This window comes from Chaetura pelagica, unplaced genomic scaffold (genome assembly GCF_000747805.2).
Source record: "Chaetura pelagica isolate M959 unplaced genomic scaffold, ChaPel_1.0 scaffold865, whole genome shotgun sequence".
NCBI classification, from domain to species: Eukaryota; Metazoa; Chordata; class Aves; order Apodiformes; family Apodidae; genus Chaetura; species Chaetura pelagica.
In genome coordinates, this window is record NW_009953298.1 from 171332 (window position 1) to 189860 (window position 18529).

The window sequence follows — 18529 nt, forward strand, 5'->3', positions numbered from 1 at the left end:
GGAGCAGATGTTCCTGCTGCAGAGGGCCAGGCAGTGAGGTGCAATTCAGAGAGGGAGAGGGTCTGTATCTCCTGGAGGAGCCCTGGGCTGCCTCAGGGTGCCTTGAGTGCACCTGTAGAAGCCAGAAGTTGGCAGAGCAGGATGGGGAGGGATCTTCTCTGAGCTGAGACACCTGGACACACGCTGGCTGGTGTCTCCTGCCATGGACTGTGGAGCTTTGGCTGACTGTCCTCTTCCTTTCCAACCCCACCTGCAGCAGGATGACTGCTACCAGGGAGTGGTGTTTGATGGCCTGGAGACCCTCTTTGCACGCAACCCAGCCTCTGCTCTCCTCTGCCTGCTCAAAGCCATCAAGGATCGGCCACACATCTATTTTGTCAACCTCTCCCAGGATTATGCTGCTCTGAAAGCCAAGGAGGCAGCTGCAAAAGAGCAGCAAGGTGAGGCTCTTCATCTCCCTGCATCTCCAAGCCCTCAGCCTTCTCCACCTGTGTCTGGGGGATCAGGAATGTTTCCATGAATCCTTCCACCTTCAGGCTCAGGGCAGTCAGGACTCAGCTCCTGGTTGCTTAAAATCACCAGAGAGGGCAGTGAGAGGACAAGGGGTGATGGTTTTAAACTGGAAGAGGGGAGATGTAGGTGAGACATCAGGAAGAAATTCTTCCCCATGAGGGCAGGAAGGCACTGGCCCAGGTTGCCCAGGGAATCTGTGGCTGCCCCATCCCTGGCAGTGTTGAAGGGCAGGTTGGATGGGGCTTGGAGCAACCTGGGCTGGTGGGAGGTGTCCCTGCCCATGCAGGGGGTTGGATCTGGATGAGCTTTAAGGTCCCTTCCAGCCTTCCCCATCCTATAATCCTCTAAACCACAGCAGAGCTGAGGGTCTGCTCTGTCTCTAGTATTAAAGCTTGGGCACAAGGATGACCTGTTGGGGGTCAATAACTCACCAGCAGCCCCACAACCCTGGTGCACTTTGCTGACCACTGAGAGTTTGGCAGCTTCTCTGAACTTTGGGCTCCCCAGTGTCCTGGCAGGATGACAAGCTGGGTCAGGGCAGAGTTGTGAGTCCTCCCAAGCTCCCCCAGCACTTGCAGTCACTGATGGTTTCTCCTCTGGTCCGTGCTGAAGAACGGGAGCAGGAAGAAGCTGCTAGGAGGGCAAAAGCCCAACTCTGGGAGGTGGATGAGGAGGAGTATGATGCCCTCCCTGAGGAGAAGAAGGCTGAGCTGAACGATGACATTCGACGAGCCCAGAGGGAGAGGAAGCAGAGGTTTGTGAGCTTCCCATGGGTCCCTGAAGGGTCTCCCTGCCCTGGAGACCTTGGTGGAGCTCAGAGGGGTTACAGAGCAAAGGCCAGAAGTGTCCTTTACAAGCAGCACAAGGATGGGCAGTTCCACCTCCCTGGTTCCCAGTGGAGGATGGAGCTTGCCCTGGTGAGCTGCAGGGAACTGGGCTCTGTCCTCTCCTTGCCACCATGTCCCTGAGTGAATGATTGTGATTCTCCTTCATCCCCCTTCTTCACCCAACCAGAGGGGTTGTAGGGTGGGTTGGTGTGAGGTGAAGCTGTGCTGGCTTGGTTTAGATGGTGGTCCTGCTGGAGGTGAAGCCCTTGCAGTGCTCAACTCCCAGGGTTCTCCTGCTGAGTGGCTCAAGCCAGAGGGTCTCAGGCTGCAGCTCATCCTGGGAGAAGCTCTGACTCAGCAAAGCAGGAGCACATGTGGGATATAAGGGTGATTCATCCCTGCTGAAACTGGGAGGAACTTCAGCCCTTCTTCAAGCCCTGGCTGCAGTTGGTTTCTCCTGGGAGGAGATCACCAGGGCTGCTTCAAACTGGGATTTCCAGGACAGGCAGCATGAGTTCCCCATGGTCACAGCTGGGTTCCTGCAGGAAACCTGGTGGTTCTGAGCCTGAGTCTTGCAAGGAGGGGAGTTGCTGCAGCCTTGATGGTTGGGATTCTTCTCCCCCATGAGCAGGTTGTGCCTGGGGAGAAGGGCTGGATGAGCCAAGTGTGTCTTGGCTGGAGGTGTCCAGGTGGACTTTATCAGAGAAGTTGGACAACTGGGACCTTATCACAGCAAGGCTTAGACCTGGCTGGCCTTGGAGGTCCCCTCCCAACTTGCCTCAGTATTTCCAGCCTCCCAAAGGTTGAGGGAAGACCATGGAGATGGTCTAACAGTAGTGCAGGCTCAGCTGGGACTGAAGCCAGCCCAGGTTCCTGGTGGTGACTCTCAGAGGTGTTTTCTGCTTGGTTTGCTGAAGGGAGATGGAGAGGAAGGCTCGAGAGCTGGAAGAAAAGCAGCAGCAGGAGCTCCAACGTTTGAAGGAGGAAGAGATGAAGAAGAAGGGTAAGAAGGGCAAGAAGGAGGTTGGCAAAGACAAAGACAGTGCTTCAGGGAAGAGAAGCCATCCTGGAGGCAAGCAGGTGGGTGGTTGTGCTTGCAGAGATGGGTAGAAGCTCTGGGGACCCTCCTGCTGAGCTGTGCTGCTCCCTGAGATGCCAGCAGCCCCAGGCAGTGCTGGGGACAAGGACCTGCCCCTGAGGAACTCATGGGGCTGTGCTGGGGTCTGGTCCTGCTTCTCCTCCAGAGGGTGTGTTCCCATGGGTTGGGTGGAGAAGTGCTCCTCAGGGATCATGCTGCCTTTGGGTCATGGCTTCAGGTAGCTCCTTCATTCACTGTGAAGCCCTGGGTGGGTTCAGTCCAGCATGTCTCCCAGTTCTGCAGGTGACTCACACCTCTGAGCCATGGTCCCTCTGGGATGCCTTGTCTTGTCCTGCATGGCTGGCAGGAGTTACCACCAGGCCTTAGGTATCCATTAGCAACCAGAATTCCCAAGAGTCATCCCAGCACGGGGTTCTCAGCACACCAGCAATGGGCTGCCAGGAGGTGTCTTCACCTTTGGCTTTGTGCAGCCTGGCCTGGTGGGAGGTGTCCCTGCTCATAGCAGGGAGGTTGGGACCTGATGGCCTTGAAGGGCCCTTCCAACCTCAACCATTCTGTGCTTCAGTGCCCTGTGTGGGTTGGGGAAGCTCCTCTTCAGGTTTGCAGGCCTCCTCACCAGTCTGGCACTGGGGAGTTTGGTTCCAGTGGTGCCAAACTGGTTGCCAGCTGCCTTCTGAAGTGGGATTTGTGGAGCACCTGCATGGGTTTTGGAGGAGGTTGGGAGTGTTCTTGCAAAGATCATCACTGTCCTACAGCTTTTCAGCCAGGGCTTTTGAGATGCTCCTTTCTTGTTCTTGCTCCTCCTGCCCAGAACACAAACACATCCACCAGCAACACCGTGTCCACCAGCAACCGCTCGGATGTCACGGAAGGGGCAGAGAAGAAGGGACATAAGAAGGAGTGCCCAGAGTCTGCTGGAAGTGGGAAGGAAGCCAAGAAGCACAGCAAGGTTCCCCCAACAGATCCCTGCCCACCAGTACCTGCCCAGCCCTCGGAGAGGGAACAGGACGAGACCAAAACTGTGGCCCTGAGTGACAGCGAGAAGAACTTGGCCCTGAGGTTTCAGATCTGTGAGGCTCTGCAGAAGGACATTGCACATATTTTGGCCTCCTGGGACAGGGCTCAGGGCATCCTGCTGTCCCTTCCCACCCAAGAGGAGGTGAAGCAGCCAGAAGACAATCGCCAGCGCGTGTCCAGCCACAAGAGGAGGAAGGACAAGGAGAAGGAGCAGCTGGAAAAACAGAAGGCTCCTGAGGAAGCACAAAGTGCAGAAGGGTCAACCAAAGGGCAGGATTCAGGGGTGCCCTGCTTGGACATCCCAGTGCTGAACTCAGAAGATGTGACTAAGATGATCCTGGAGAGTGGCAAGCTGCCAGCCCCAGAGCAGGTAAAGCCCTGGGCCCTTGTGTCCCACCAAGTGACAGTGGCACAGAGCCTTGTCCAGGCCCCTGCTGATGATGTCCCACAGCAGCCATGTGGCTGGGGAGGTTCTCAGCACCCCTCAGGTGGGTGGAGAGGAGTATTCTCTGTTCCTGCATCCTCACTGGTCAGAGCTTCCCAGTCTGGGTATCATAACAAATGGTCTCAGGGCAGGTCATGATCATTGTTTCCTTCTCTGTAGGTCCCACTTGTAGGTCATGGCTCTGCCCAACCATGTCAAGAAACCAAACCATTGCCAAAAGCTCAGAGAGGAGTGTGAGGATGGAGGTGACAGGAGCACTAACAGGGTTTTCTCTTAACACTGTAGGTCCTGGATGACCTGGGACTGGATCCCTCAGGGCCTCCTGTTCTCCCTGCTGTTCTTTACTCTGTGATCCACTACCCGGAGCAGCGGGTGGCCCCTGCAGCAGGAGAAGCCTTTGTCCTTGTGGGACCAGAAGGTGCTGCTGGGGAAGATGAAAAGAAGGATGTGGAAAGTCTCCTGGATAGCCCCATCGTGGCCAAAGTGAAGGTACCACGGGAACATGGTGGGGGAAAGGGTGGAGAAGGGTCACTGGAAGGACAGTGAAGACACGATGGGGTCCCGTGTCCACAGGCACCTCTCTTGTCTGTCCAGAAGAGAGAGCTCTGCTTGAGCCATGGGATGGTTCTGCAAGGTGAGAGGGAAAAAAATCACCTAAAGCTCTCAACTTCCCTTGAGAAAAGGGTCTAGGACAAGGAGAGAGGGTTTGGGGGCAAATAGAGGGTCCAGGGTGAGGAGAAGTTCCATCAGGAGAACAAAGTGCACTGAAGAAGACCAAGTCCATGGGCAGATAGGAAACCAGTTCCCTATTTATCCTCTCTGCTGTTTGCTAACCTGCAGCTTTCTTTCCAGGCTGGGGATGTCTCAGGGCAGAGCTCACCTGTCTTTTTCTCCCTTCTCTCTCTCCCCACGTTGGGAAGATACACGACGAGCTGGGCAACCCCACCAGGAGCCACTCAAGGAAGGAGAAACCTGGAGGCAGCTGGGATGCCATGAGGAGGAGGAGAAGCTCAGCCCGGTCCAGGAGGAGTATCCAGGGGCTGGGCTTGTCCACACGTTCCCCTGATATGGACCCAAACAGCCTGGAGTTGGCCTCAATCCTAGGGAGACCTGTCAGGTGAGCTGGGAGGAAGGAGTTGATCCATCTGCTTCATGTCCATCTCACCCACATGAGGTCCCTCATCCCCTTAGGGACCATTGGCCAGCACCTCCCAGGGGGTGATGAGCCCACCACCCTCCTCCTGCTCTCCTTTGCTCCTTAGCAATGGCTGAAGCCTCCTCTTCCCTTGCCAGGTCGAGCAGCTACAGGTGGGTGGTGCCTGCCCATGGTGAGGTGGAACTGAAGGTCTACTTCAGCTCCAAGGTGCTGGGGCAGTTTGACCAGACGCTGCATTTTGAGATCCTGGGAACAAACCGTCTGTACCAGCTGCACTGCAGGGGCACCTGCCTCTACCCCACCATCAGCCAGGACCCACGGTAAGGCCAGGAAGCTTCTCCCTGCCCTCAGAGCCAGGACTGTCCCTTGTGTCCCTCTGAGGTTCTTGGCTTGGGCAGAATGAGCTGCCAGAGCAGCCCAGAACCAGTTCCCGTGCTTGGAGCTGGGAAGCAGCACTGGTACCTCAGTCACCCCTAAGGGTTATAACTTTCTGACCTTCCCAGAACATCTCTAAGTTCCTCCTTCCCCATTTTTCTCTACCCAGGCTGGTGTTTCCTCACTGGATAAAGAGCAAGGCAGATGAGGACATCATCTTCAAGCAGTTTGTGATGGACACGGGTGTGTTCCACTTTGGACCTCTGCTGTGTGGGAAGTCCAGAGCCAGGTGGGTGCTCCCTGCCCCCAGTGGGCATCCTGCTGTGCTCCCTGCTCCCTCTGAGCTGGTGGGATGGCATCTCCACAGCCTTGTGCCTTCATGTGGCACAGCTCAGTCAGAGACCTGGGCTTGAAGGACCATAGATGTGTGAACTTGATGAGGTAACAGGCACATGAGGCTTGGAGGAGATGGGGAGGGATGGAGATGATCATCTTGCCTGGTGGGTACCTGAGGGGCCAGAACCATCTGCTGCTTCCAGCCTGAAGGTGGCTTGGGCCAATTTGGGTCCCCTCTCCACATCTCAGCTTCACCACCCATGAAGTGAACATCATGGGGGCTTTTTTTAAAGTGCTTTGCAGACTGAAGGAGCAATTCTGCTGCTGGTTTGGTAACACTGATCTGTAAAACTGGTGGGGACTTCATGGTTTGACCTGCCTGGGTGTGTGTGTGGGGGGGGGATCTGCAGAGGAACAAGAATGGGATCCTGGAAATGATCCTTCACTGCTGGATCAAGTCTGCCCAACAAGAAGCTGCCACTGGGGCTGCTGGCAGATTTCTATTTTGAACATGCTTTAAAAGATCAGAAACGAAGTTCTTGTCTTCTTGGGAGCTCCCCAGAGCCAGGGGGATTTTGACAACCCAAGACAAGGAAATCAAAGAGTTGAAAAAGCAAAAGAGGCTCCTCAGCCTCTTTCAATGGTCTCAGGTTGGCTTCTTGGGAGCCTTTCACTCCCAATTCTGTCCCACACCCTCGAGAAGGAACATTTGGAATGAGTCCTTTGTGTTTCTCTCCCTGAGAACTTGGAGCTCACCCATGGAGCACGAGGCAATCTGGTGCATTTTTTGGAAGAGATCAGCTCAATTATTTTTAGAACCTCTTTTCAAAAGAGTTTCTTTATACCCTGCAGGGACAGAAACCCAGTGAAGAAGAGGGAAGGACCCACGTGCCTGGTGGGCTTTTCTTTCTCCAGGCTCCTTTGAATTTATATTTGGTAACTTCTGTTTTCCTGACCTGAGCATGGTCATGTTTCTGGGATGGAGGCACCAGGTTTAGGGGCAGGTGTCAAAATAGCTGAAGGATGAGGACTTGACTTGCAACTGAGAGGGATCTTTGATCTCAGCCTGCTTGTTGGGCTTCCAAGTCCAACCTCCTGCTGCTGGGACGTGGTGCTTCACTCTCTGGGAGAAAGCCAGTGTTCCTAGGGTCTCCTCTTCTCCTTTTTGTGGACAGGTACAAGGCTCTGGAGTATCCCAGCAACTATGAGACAATAACCATCCTCAACACCACCCCCTTGGAAGCAGAGGTGCAGTTCTCCTTCCAGCACGACCTCAAAGCCGACACGTTCCTTTTGGACCCTCCCAGCATGAAGCTGAAACCTCAAGAGAAGCAGGTTAGGAGATGGGCAGGGCAGGTAGAAGTGCCCAGGAGCTGTTCCTCCTGCTCACTGGATGCTTCTTCCTTCTTCTCGTGGGGATGGGGCAGGAGCTGTGCATCTGGGCATACCCCACCTCAGCTGGGCTGCTGGAGGACAAGCTGGTCTGCTGCATTCAGGAGAACCCAGAGCCTGTGACCTTCCAGCTGTGCTGCCAAGGGGTGCAGGTGGAGCTGGGGGTCAACCCCAAGCAGCTGCATTTCAGCAAGGTGCTCCTGCACAGGTCAGTTGTTCCCAGTCAGCCCCATTGCCAGCAGTTCCCAGGGTCTTGCCCACACTGGTTTGGGCATCCTGTGACAGCCAGAAGCTCTGTAGCCCCAGCAGTGCTGAGCAACGGGCATCCCAGGGTCTTTGTGTCTTGGCTGCTGGTCCAGAGAGCAGTCCAGTGGCTCCTCCTTCTCTTGGGTACTGTTCTGGCACCCAGGTCTCCCCTGGGACCTCACTTGCAAAACCTGTGGCAAAGAGAAAGATCAGAAGGTGATCTAAGGGCTGGAGCAGCTCTGGGGACAGGCTGGGGGAGTTGGGGTGTTCAGCCTGGAGAAGAGAAGGCTCCAGGGAGACCTTAGAGCACCTTCCAGTGCCTGAAAGGGCTCCAGGAAAGCTGGGGAGGGACTTGGGACAAGGGCAGGGAGGGAGAGGACAAGGGGGAAGGGATGAAAACTGGAAGAGTGAGGTTTAAGTTGGACATGAGGAGGGAATTGTTTGGTGTGAGGGTGGTGAGAGCCTGGCCCAGGTTGCCCAGGGAAGCTGTGGCTGCCCCATCCCTGGCAGTGTTGAAGGGCAGGTTGGATGGGGCTTGGAGCAACCTGGGCTGGTGGGAGGTGTCCCTGCCCATGCAGGAGGTGGGATCTAGATGATCTTCAAGGTCCCTTCCAACCTGAACCAGGTATCTGATGGTTCTAGGAAACCATCTCCCTGGGGTTTCATGCCCAGGGATGGGGCTGCAGCTGCGTGACAGGTGAGCCAAGTGTCTCCGTGTCTCTGCAGGAGGGAGAGCAGGACCCTGGTGCTACAAAACACCAACCCCCTGCCCATGGCCTGGAGGCTCAGTGGGCTGGAGAACCTGGGGGAGGACTTCTCTGTGTCACAAGCTGAGGGCATCATTGCTGCCTGCACGGAGTTTGAGGTGCATGTGTATTTCAAGGCCACAAAAGCTCTCAGTGTGAAGAAGATGATCCGGCTAGAAGTGAGTGGAACTGTCCCCTCCCTGGCACAGTGACCAGCCCTGTGCTCTTAGGGGTGGAGACCATCCCTGGAGGGTGCCTTGAAGAGAGGGTAGAGGATGAGCCTTCATGAGGTTCCTCTCACTGAAGGATTTTGGACACTTCAGGGAGTACAAAGGTGCTCCTGGAGCTGAGTTTGGTGGGGCAAGGGTGTTGTGTAGTCAGGAGGGACATTGTGGCTGCCTGACAGACACACCAGGGTCTACAGCCCCAACTTGTGCCTCAGAGGGGCTCACCAGGACACACGGCTCATCCTGAGTCCAGGTAGAGCAACAAACCCTCCCCCTGGGACTTTGTTCCCTGTGGTTTATGGGCTGGATTCCAGTGAGGACGGTGGGTGAGTGAAGAGGAGGGGACTGGTTGCCCATGTCACCTGCTCTGGGACACCTCAGAACTTCCTGTGGGTTGTTTTGCCATCTCTTTGCTTCCCAGGGTGCTCCAGCAGGTGTGTTCTCCACTGTGGGAGGGTGATTCTTTCTGCAGCAGAATCCCCCCTGGGTCAGCCCAGGAGATGGAGAGGTTGGACAGCTTGGGAGTCTAGAAATGCTTCTCAAGCAGGGGAGGTCCATGGTGGGAGCAGCCAGCAGGGACAAGGACTCATGGGTTGTCTATCAAAGGAACTGAGGAGAGTGATCTGAGCAGTGTTTGTCTCTTGCTGCCTGAGGTTTCGGATGAAGAAAATATCCTGGGGATTGTTCAGATTGAGAACATCCAGGTGTTGGCAGAAGCCTATGACATTGCTCTGAACATCAACATGGGCAAAGGTCAGTGGGTGCCCCTAAACCCCAGTAGTCATCTGCTGCATGGCCTGGCCAGGTGGGCCCCCAGAGTGGTTGGGTTGGGATGGGAGCAGCGTCCAGGTGTGGTTAGGGCTCCAAACCACACGTGTCCTGCAAGGGGGGCAAGGGCTGCAGCACAGCCAGGCCTCTCATCCCCCAGCTCTGAAACCTGCAACTCAGGGGGCAACAAGAGATTTGGGGCTTCAAAGTGACACTGAGGTGAAGGAGCAGTTGGCAAGTCCTGTAGGCTCAGCGTGGCACACAGAGCTGTGGGATCTGGGCAAGGAGGTGGAAGCCAAACTGCTCAGCTGCTAAAGCCTCTGGGTGGGCTCTGAGTGAGGGAAAGGGCAGCAAAGTGAGGGTGACAGAGCCCTGGGCCAGGCTGCCCAGAGAGGCTGGGGAGTCTCCTTCTCTGGAGACATTCCAACCCCCCTGGGCATGTTCCTGTGTGATGTGCTCTGGGTGCCCCTGGGTTGGGCTGGGGGAGCTTCCCAGGTCCCTTCCAACCCCTGGAATTCTGTGATTCTGTGAAAAGTATCTAGAGGACACTGCCCAGAAGGGAAACTTGCTGGGAAGGGCTTTGTGCTGCTCCAAAGAGGGACCTGGTCACTTGGTGTGGTCTGCAGCTGCTCTCAAGCACTCCCTTCTCCCATCTCTGCAGCTACAGATGGCAGCCTGGATTTTGGAATCCTGAAGGTCCTGGAAAGTGCCAAGCAAGTGCTGACCCTGAAGAACAAAGGGAAGTACGAGATATCCTACAGGTGTGTCCAGCAGCCTGCTCTGTGGGTGTGTGGTGCCACCATCTGCCCAGGCCTTGCCTTCCCCTTCTGTCCCTCACCAGGACCTATGTCCATGCTGGCTGCCTGGTGCTCCAGGTGAATTGCAAACCCCAGGCTCTCCAACCTCCAACACTATCATGGGGGATCCAGCCACACCCCAGCAGTTCTTCACAGCTCAGCAGGAACCAGAAGATGCTGAAATTGAAGGTTCATGTTCTTCCTTTGAGGGCCCAGCTCATTGCTCTTCATGAGGCTCTTCAAAGGAAGGGGATGAAACAATTCAGTGTCAAGTTCACCTTCCAGCACTGTCAGGGTCTGGGATTCCCCAAGCAGAGCTGGACTCTGGAGTTGTTATGGTCCTGTGCAAAGCCCTGACTGTGCTGGTGGCACCAGGGCTTTATCCCTCCAAATCTCTTTGTCTCTTCCTTTCTCCCCAGCTTCAAGCTGGAAGATCCAGACACCAACATACCTGACTTGGAATCCCACTTCACTGTGCAGCCACAGAAGGGAGCTCTGACAGCCTCCGAGCGCCCCGTGCAGGTCCAGCTGCTCTTCCACCCCCAGGTGGAAGTGAACCTGAAGAACAAACCCATCCTGCACTGCCAGGTGAGCTGCCTGGGCCAGGCAGTGTGGGCAGGACTGGGGGTTGGCAGCAGGATGTGTGGAAGCTGGAAGCTTCAGCTAGAGAATCCTCTCATCTGTATATAGCAAAGTCCTTCAGGGGGGACATTGAGGTGGGACATGAGGAGGAAATTGTTTGGTGTGAGGGTGGTGAGAGCCTGGCCCAGGTTGCCCAGGGAAGCTGTGGCTGCCCCATCCCTGGCAGTGTTGAAGGGCAGGTTGGATGGGGCTTGGAGCAGCCTGGGCTGGTGGGAGGTGTCCCTGCCCATGCAGGGGTTGGATCTGGATGATCTTTGAGGTCCCTTCCAACCCAATCCAGTCTGGGATTCTAGGATTCTCTTTGTGATGCTTCCTATCTGGAGCTGAAATCCTGGCTCTGGATGAGATGTTTAAAGAGCTGCTGAGGAGCTGGGCTGGGCTGAGGGGCCAGGGGTGGGTGGGTTGCCCTCTGCTGTGTTTGCCAGGCCCTCCTCTGGTTGCAGGTGATTGAGCCCAACCTCGGTGATGGAGGTGAGACCATCGCTGTCATCCCCATCAAGGTGTCAGCTGAAGCTGTGTTCAGCAAGTACAACATCTACCCTGCATCCCTCAACTTTGGTGCCATGATGATGGGCACCAAGAAAACCTGCACCTTCTCACTGGAGAACAAAGGTGTCCTGGACTTTCAATTCTTCATCTACCGAGCAGACCAGGACGCACCTGTGTTGAGAAGGAGAAGGTGAGGGGGTGAGGGAAACCCTGCACCAGCCTTCCTGCTTCAAGAGGCACCAGGGCTGGGTGCTGTGTGACAGGACACCTGGGTTCTTGTCCATCTGTGTCACTGGCTTGGGAGCAGAAAGGTGCTTTGGTGTCTCCATGTGTAGGACAAAGCTGGTCATACAGCTCACCTGTCCATAAGCTACAGCAGGTGGTGCTCTGGGAGCCAGGAGGACTTCCCTCCATGGGGAGGATGGCCAGCTTGGGCCTTGGAGAAAGGCCAGAGGAGCTCAGCATGATGGATGTCTTCTGCTTCCTCCTCTCAGTGGACACCAGCTCAAAGCCACCCACTCCACGGAGAATGCAAGTGTAAGGAAAGGGTCTACCTCAGTCAAGCAAAGCAAGAACTTGGTGCAGAAGGACACAGTCACCACGCAGGTGGGTGGCTCCTGCTCTCCAGGAACCACTGCAGCTGGGGTGGGAAGAAACTGCTGGGCCACAAGACAGGAGGTGCTCTGTGTGCTGGAGATCCATCAGCTCCCAGGCACAAGCAGGAGCTGCTCAGTCCCAGCTGCTCTGGTTGGAGCTGGAAGGTCAGGAGAGGCCAGCAGGTCCTGTGGCAGCTGCTGGCCCAAAGAGGTCTCTGAGTGTCACAGATTTGGGATGTCCCTGTTTGAATTCCCAGTCTGCTGGGATGAGATGTCCTCGCTTTTCCTTCTTCCCAGCCCCCTCTCTCTTCTCCTCTATCATGTCTCAGTTGTTTCTGCTCTCCTGGAGGCTGAAGGCTACCACCTTCACCTCTGACACCCCAGCTCCTTTCTCTGTGTCCCTCAGGACAAGCCTACACCTCCTCCCAGCTCCTTCAGGTCACCCTGGGGCTGCCTCTGGACCATGGAGTCATCCCTTCCTGGCCTGGGACAGGCTGGAGGTGAAGGAGTCCTTGCTGAAGATCTGAAGGGAAGGCTCTTGGGTGTCATCCTCTCCTCTCCTCTCTTCCCACAGGCTCGTATCAGTGCAGGCATGTTCACAGTGTACCCAGGCTTTGGTTCCATCCCTCCTGGGGCCCAGCAGGTCATTGTGGTGGATTGTTATGCAGAACCCCTGGGGACAGGCAAGGAGAACCTCTCCATCGAGATCAATGACAGAGACCCCAAGGACAACCCCCATGGCATCTCCTACAGCCTGGCTGCTGAGTCCTGCCTCCCAGGTACACCCCAGCCACAGGTTCCCATGGCCAGACCTGCTGCTGCTCAGCACCCAGGTGTAGACAGAGAGCCACCCTGACCCTGAGGTCCCACCTCTAAATCCTCAGAGGTTCCAGTCCTTTTCAACTCTGCTGGTGGGGAGGGATGTGTGGAAAAGGAGAGCAAGGTCCTTGAAGGCTGAGGGGTGACTGAGCTCCATCCTCACAGCCACCAACCCCACCAGGTTGGGTTTTGCAGGGACCTGGGCAGGAAGGGCTTCTCAAGGCCACCAGATGAACCCAGCAGGAAAACTCCTCCAACCTCAGCTCCCCCTTCTCCTCTGCTCCCAGGGTTTGTTTTCGACGACGTCGAGTCCGTCTTCGAGGAGCATCGAATCTGCAGCAACACTAAGGTCTGCCAGGTCCTACAGCCCATCCAAGACAAGGGGGTGTTCCTCACAGAGGAGAACAAGTTCATCTTCACCAATGTCCTGGTTGGGCACCAGGCCACAGCTCGCTTCAAGATCCGCAACGCGGGCAAAATCCCCTGTGATGTGATCCTGTCCCTCAAGCCCCCCCCCAGTAAGGTAAGGGGAAGAGGCCACGGTGGGTGTTGCTCTGCAGGGGCTTTGTGGCAGCCTGGTTGCTTCTCCAGATTTGTTAAACCTCTTGCCCAGACTGGTCCAGCTCGGTGCAGGTCAGACTGCAAGTTGGGTTGAGTCCAACATGTCTCAAGCAAGGTTGGCTCTCTCCTCTGGGTCTTTGGTGAGAGACCTGAACCCTTCTGAACATCTCTTGGAAACACAGTCAGGGGGCTTTTCTACTGGATTGCTGTGCCAAGGCTCAGAGCAGACCATTTCCTCATGCTCCCTGGTCTTTTTTCTTCTCTTTGAAGGCCGATTCTGGATTTTTTTAATCATAGAAATTTTTTTGGCTGGAAAAGACCTTTAAGGTCACCAAGCCCAACCCTTCCCCCAGCCCTGCCAAGGCCACCACTGCCCCATGTCCCTCAGCTCCACATCTACAGGGCTTGGAAACCCCTCCAGGGATGGGGACTCCCCCCTGGGCAGCCTGGGCCAGGGCCTGACAGCCCTTTGGGGAAGAAACTGCTCCCAAGATCCAACCTCAACCTCCCCTGGGCAGGTCATCTCTTGTCCCATCCCTTGTTCCTGGGGATCAGAGCCCGACCCCCCTGGCTCCAACCTCCTCTCAGCAGCTGCAGAGCCAGCAGGTCTCCCCTCACCTCCTTGTCTCCAGGCTGGACACCCCCAGCTCCCTCAGCTGCTCCTCACAAGTTCTCCAGACCCTTCTCCTTGTGCTCCAGCCCCTTCCCCAGCTCCCTTGCCCTTCCCTGGACACACTCCAGCCCCTCCATGTCCTTCTTGTGCTGAGGGGCCCAGAACTGACCCCAGGATTAGAGATGCAGCCTCAGCAGTGCCCAGCACAGGGAATGGTCACTGCCCTGCTCCTGCTGGCCACACTGGTGCTGACACAAGCCAGGATGCTGCTGGGGATGCTGCAGCATTTTCCATGCCATCTCCACCTCCCATCTGTGGTGGGCTGGCTGCCCAGCTCTCCAAACAAGCTCCTGCACTCCTGGGCTCTCTGGCATCTCCCTGGGCAAGGTCAGCACCACTTTGGAATCACCCAGTGAGATGGCAAGAGCCCATCCAGGGAAGCAGGAAGGAAGGACACGCTGCCTGGGGCTGTTCCCTGTGATCCATAGCTGAAGAAAAGTGCCTGATGTTGAAGGCTGTTGTCTCCTAACACCCCTCTTTGGGTTCCTCCAAGCCCACCAGCCGCGTCAGCGACGTTTTCGAGGTGGATCCCACACGAGTGTGTGTGCCCAGTCACTCCCACATCTTTGCCTCAGTGATCTTCACCCCACAGAGCATGCAGAGCTACCAGTGCATGTTTGAGGCTTCCCTTGATATCCGGTAAATCACCCTGGGAAATCTTGGGAGGGGGGTGGGGACAACCTTTCTGGCAGATATTTCTCCTCTGAGAGGATGTCGATCTCTTTGTGAGCTGAACTCTTAGTAGCCCTAGTACTTAACATGATGTAGAAACCAGTAACTACTGGGTAGAGTAAAGAGGTAAGAGTGATAGTTTAGCCTGTAGGAGTAACTGGGAGGACAGTGTAATGTTAGGAAGTTATTTGATGATCCAAGGGCTGGAGCAGCTCTGCTCTGGAGCTAGGCTGGGAGAGTTGGGGTGTTCAGCCTGGAGAAGAGAAGGCTCCAGGGAGACCTTAGAGCACCTTCCAGTGCCTGAAGGGGCTCCAGGAAAGCTGGGGAGGGGCTTGGGACAAGGGCAGGGAGGGAGAGGACAAGGGGGAATTAAAACTGGAGGAGGGGAGATTGAGGTGAGACATGAGGAGGAAATTGTTTGGTGTGAGGGTGGTGAGAGCCTGGCCCAGGTTGCCCAGGGAAGCTGTGGCTGCCCCATCCCTGGCAGTGTTGAAGGGCAGGTTGGATGGGGCTTGGAGCAGCCTGGGCTGGTGGGAGGTGTCCCTGCCCATGCAGGGGGGTTGGAACTGGATGATCTTGAAGGTCCCTTCCAACCTGAACCATTCCATGAATGCATGACTCAGAAGGAAGTGGAGATGTGCAGCAGCTGAGCTGGGGCTTTCCAAGGACAAAGGATGAGATGAAGTGGTTTCTGTGCCAGTGAGGCAGTGAGATTCCCTCCTTGTTTATGTTCCAGTGAGATGATCCTCTGTGATCACCTGGGGTATATTAAGATATTTTATGTTAAGGAGTGATTGGAGCCCAGTTCCTCTGTCCTGGGACCTGTGTTTGTGCCAGGGCTCTTCACCTGCTCTTCCCCAACCCTTGAGTCACCAAACTGGGACACAACAAGCCAGTTTTCTGCCCTAATAAGCAATTGCTGGTTTAGTGTCCTTGGAAAGAATCTTCCCTGATGCTGTTATTTATTCACTTCTCCCTGGTTGGTTTTGTGCTGTTTTCATGCTGTGCTTGTGCTTTTTGAACGTGTCTCCTGTCCCCACAGCCAGGACATTTGCCACGTCTCATTCCTTGCCTCATTCTTGAGCTGCTGCACTGCAGGATTTGATGAAGGGGAAATGGTTTGTAACTGTTCTTCTGGAAGGTCTTGGCTGTTCAGAGCAGGTTCCTCTGGTGAATGGCCCTGGTGAGGGGCAGCTCTGTCTTGGGGTACAGGAGTGCCAGCCAGGTGGCACTGGCCTCATGGCTTGGCAAGTGGGGAGTGGGTTTGTGCCAGCCATAATCATAGAATCCCAGACTGGTGTGAGTTGGAAGGGACCTTCAAGATCATCCAGATCCAACCCCCCTGCATGGGCAGGGACACCTCCCACCAGCCCAGGTTGCTCCAAGCCCCATCCAACCTGCCCTTCAACACTGCCAGGGATGGGGCAGCCACAGCTTCCCTGGGCAACCTGGGCCAGGCTCTCACCAAAGGTTTCTGGTTTCTCCTTACCAATGGTCATGGTTTCTCCTCCTCTCTCCTGCAGCTCTCCAGCAGTTAAAGCACAGAGTCTGACCTTTGAGATCAGTGGAGATGGGAACCTGCCTCGAGTCACCATCCTGCACCCAGACCTCTGCAACAGGAGGGGGAACCCTCTGCTCCTCTTCAAGAAGCTGCTGCTGGGTGATGCAGAACAACTCCCCCTGGTCCTTCACAACAGTGGCCTCATACCTGTCCAGGTGAGAACCTGCTCAGGGGATGCATCATCTGGTCTTGTCCCACAGAGGTCCCAGAAAACTCAGTAGACCTGGGAACAGGTCTCAGAAGTTCTTTTGAAGGACCTGCCTGGGTGCTGCTCCCCAGGAAGGGTGTTCTTCTTGGAGATGTGGTTTTCTGACCAGCCTGTCTTTTCCAGTTCTACACAACACAAGAATCTTGGTTGGGTTTTTTTCCCCATCTCTCTTCTCCCCCTGTGGTTCTCACAGGGGAATGTGTGAAGTCCCAGTTACATTCAATGGGAGTTGATCACATTTTACTACCTTTTAATTAAACTCAGTTGCAGTTTAATTGCTTTCAGCTCATTACTTGCAGTACTTTATGTCCTGCTTGGTTGAATTTTAATTAGAATACTTTTCTTTCCTGCCTGATTTGACTTCCTCTTGGTGCTAAGAGGTGTGTGTGTGAAGCAGGGAACCATGTGGGGTGCCCTGTGCCATCCTACACCCACCCCACTGTGGTCCTGCTCTGTGTTCCCTCTTCCCAGCTGATGATAGACCTGTTGGATGAAGGGGGAGTTTTCTCCTTGAAAGCCAGACCCACCACACACTGCATCTATGAACCTGGGGACATGAAGGGGGACTCTCCTAGAGAAGGTAAATCCATTAACCATGGTTGTCCACCCAGGGGAAATGTGTGCCCTTCTCTGGGCTTGGCCAAACAGCAGCCAGATGGTAGGTGTGGGTGGGTTTTTTCCCTGGGTCTCTCTGTTCCCCTGGTTTTGCCCGTGGACTCTTTGCAGGGTTTCCTCTTAGCAAGTTGGAGGAAAGGTTTTCTGTTCTTCTGGCCATGGTGGGTTGAGTTGTGGGGGACTGTCATAGAATCCCAGACTGGTTTGGGTTGGAAGGGACCTTAAAGATCATCCAGTCCCACCCCCTGCATGGGCAGGGACACCTCCCACCAGCCCAGGTTGCTCCAAGCCCCATCCAACCTGCCCTTCAACACTGCCAGGGATGGGGCAGCCACAGCTTCCCTGGGCAACCTGGGCCAGGCTCTCACCACCCTCACACCAAACAATTTCCTCCTCATGTCTCACCTCAATCTCCCTCTTCCAGTTTTAATCCCTTCCCCCTTGTCCTCTCCCTCCCTGTCCTTGTCCCAAGTCCCTCCCCAGCTTTCCTGGAGCCCCTTCAGGCACTGGAAGGTGCTCTAAGGTCTCCCTGGAGCCTTCTCTTCTCCAGGCTGAACAATGACTTGAAAGCACCATCTGGGGCCTCTCCTGGCCATGGGGAGTTCCCAGCCTGAGCAGGGGCAGCCCCTGAGCCCCCAGGCAGCCCCCAGAGGCTAAACCCCAGCTTGACATGTGGCAGGAGGGGAGAACTGGTGTTAACCTGGGGACAAGACACTTCAGCAGTGACCCATATGGTGGTGTCAGTCTTGTGAACATAGGAGTAAGGTGTGGAACCACAGGTGGAGAACCTGTGCTTAGTTTCAACTTCTAATTCCTTTTGGAACCCCATGGAAATCTTCCCTCTGCGTGGCTGGATCCCTTGTCTCTGCCTTCCCTTGCTGTGCAGGGAGGAAGCCCCACACTGCTTCCCTGTTCCTGCATCATGAGGAATCAGCAGAGTTTGATGTGCTCTTCAAACCCATCCTGGCCCAACGTGTGGAAGGGCAGATCCACCTGGCAGTGGTGGACAACCCCTACGAGGAGACCATCATCCAGCTGGTGGGTGAAGGCTACGAGGATGACTTCACCCTAGACAACATCCGTGGCCTGGTGGCAGACAGCAAGGAGGACATTGAGGGCAGCCTGGAGGAAGACACAGTGGAGGGTAAGAGAGGAGAGGCTGCCCCAGGTGGAGTCAGGAATAGGGATGGACACATTTCTGCTCAACCTGTGCCAGGTCTTGGCAGAGCAGCCAGGCTTGAGAACCTGAGGGAAGATCCTCTTTCAAGGAGGAAGGGTCAGAGATACCAGCCTTCAGCTGAGGGGCTCTCAGAGGAGGTCTGTCAGCCCATGGTGTGCTCTGAAGACCATGTGTGATCACCTATATCACCAGGCCAGTGGACCTGGTGGTCTGTGAGCCACGTGTTGAGGGACATGCCAGGTGGCTCTGGAAGCAGAAGGATGGGGAACTGCATCTCCCAGAGGGAGCAGGGCTTGGAGTGAAGGAGGGAGCTGGACATAGCTGGGTGTGTGAGGGGCCTCACTGCTCCCTGAGATCTCTTGCTCTCCCCAGCTGCCAGAGTGAACCACATCCAGTTTGGGGAGTGCCACGTGGGGACCCCCTACACCGTGACCTTCACCATCACCAACCGCAGCCGGGCGGGCGCTGTGCGCTTCCAGTGGGGGGCAGACACCCCCTTCCACTTCTCCCCCCAGGTGAGCTTGGGGGGCTCTGCCCTTCCCTCCTCCCCAACCCCTTCCCAGGGAGTC

The 18529-nt window shown here is 55.7% G+C and overlaps 1 protein-coding gene across 1 annotated transcript in view; it reads left to right on the top strand.

The window, feature by feature from the left end:
• HYDIN (HYDIN, axonemal central pair apparatus protein) overlaps positions 1-18529 on the top strand; it is a 137792-nt gene that overhangs the window by 101308 nt on the left and 17955 nt on the right. The window contains exons 42-64 of the mRNA XM_009997997.1: positions 257-440; positions 1126-1267; positions 2258-2420; positions 3251-3826; positions 4187-4390; positions 4822-5018; positions 5195-5377; positions 5602-5721; positions 6944-7103; positions 7196-7368; positions 8133-8331; positions 9033-9132; positions 9809-9908; positions 10364-10532; positions 11030-11265; positions 11570-11681; positions 12246-12450; positions 12778-13013; positions 14218-14363; positions 15920-16112; positions 16637-16745; positions 17667-17924; positions 18333-18475. Of these exons, the coding sequence (XP_009996299.1) occupies positions 257-440; positions 1126-1267; positions 2258-2420; positions 3251-3826; positions 4187-4390; positions 4822-5018; positions 5195-5377; positions 5602-5721; positions 6944-7103; positions 7196-7368; positions 8133-8331; positions 9033-9132; positions 9809-9908; positions 10364-10532; positions 11030-11265; positions 11570-11681; positions 12246-12450; positions 12778-13013; positions 14218-14363; positions 15920-16112; positions 16637-16745; positions 17667-17924; positions 18333-18475 (4308 nt within the window). The remainder of the gene's footprint in view (positions 1-256; positions 441-1125; positions 1268-2257; positions 2421-3250; positions 3827-4186; positions 4391-4821; positions 5019-5194; positions 5378-5601; positions 5722-6943; positions 7104-7195; positions 7369-8132; positions 8332-9032; positions 9133-9808; positions 9909-10363; positions 10533-11029; positions 11266-11569; positions 11682-12245; positions 12451-12777; positions 13014-14217; positions 14364-15919; positions 16113-16636; positions 16746-17666; positions 17925-18332; positions 18476-18529) is intronic.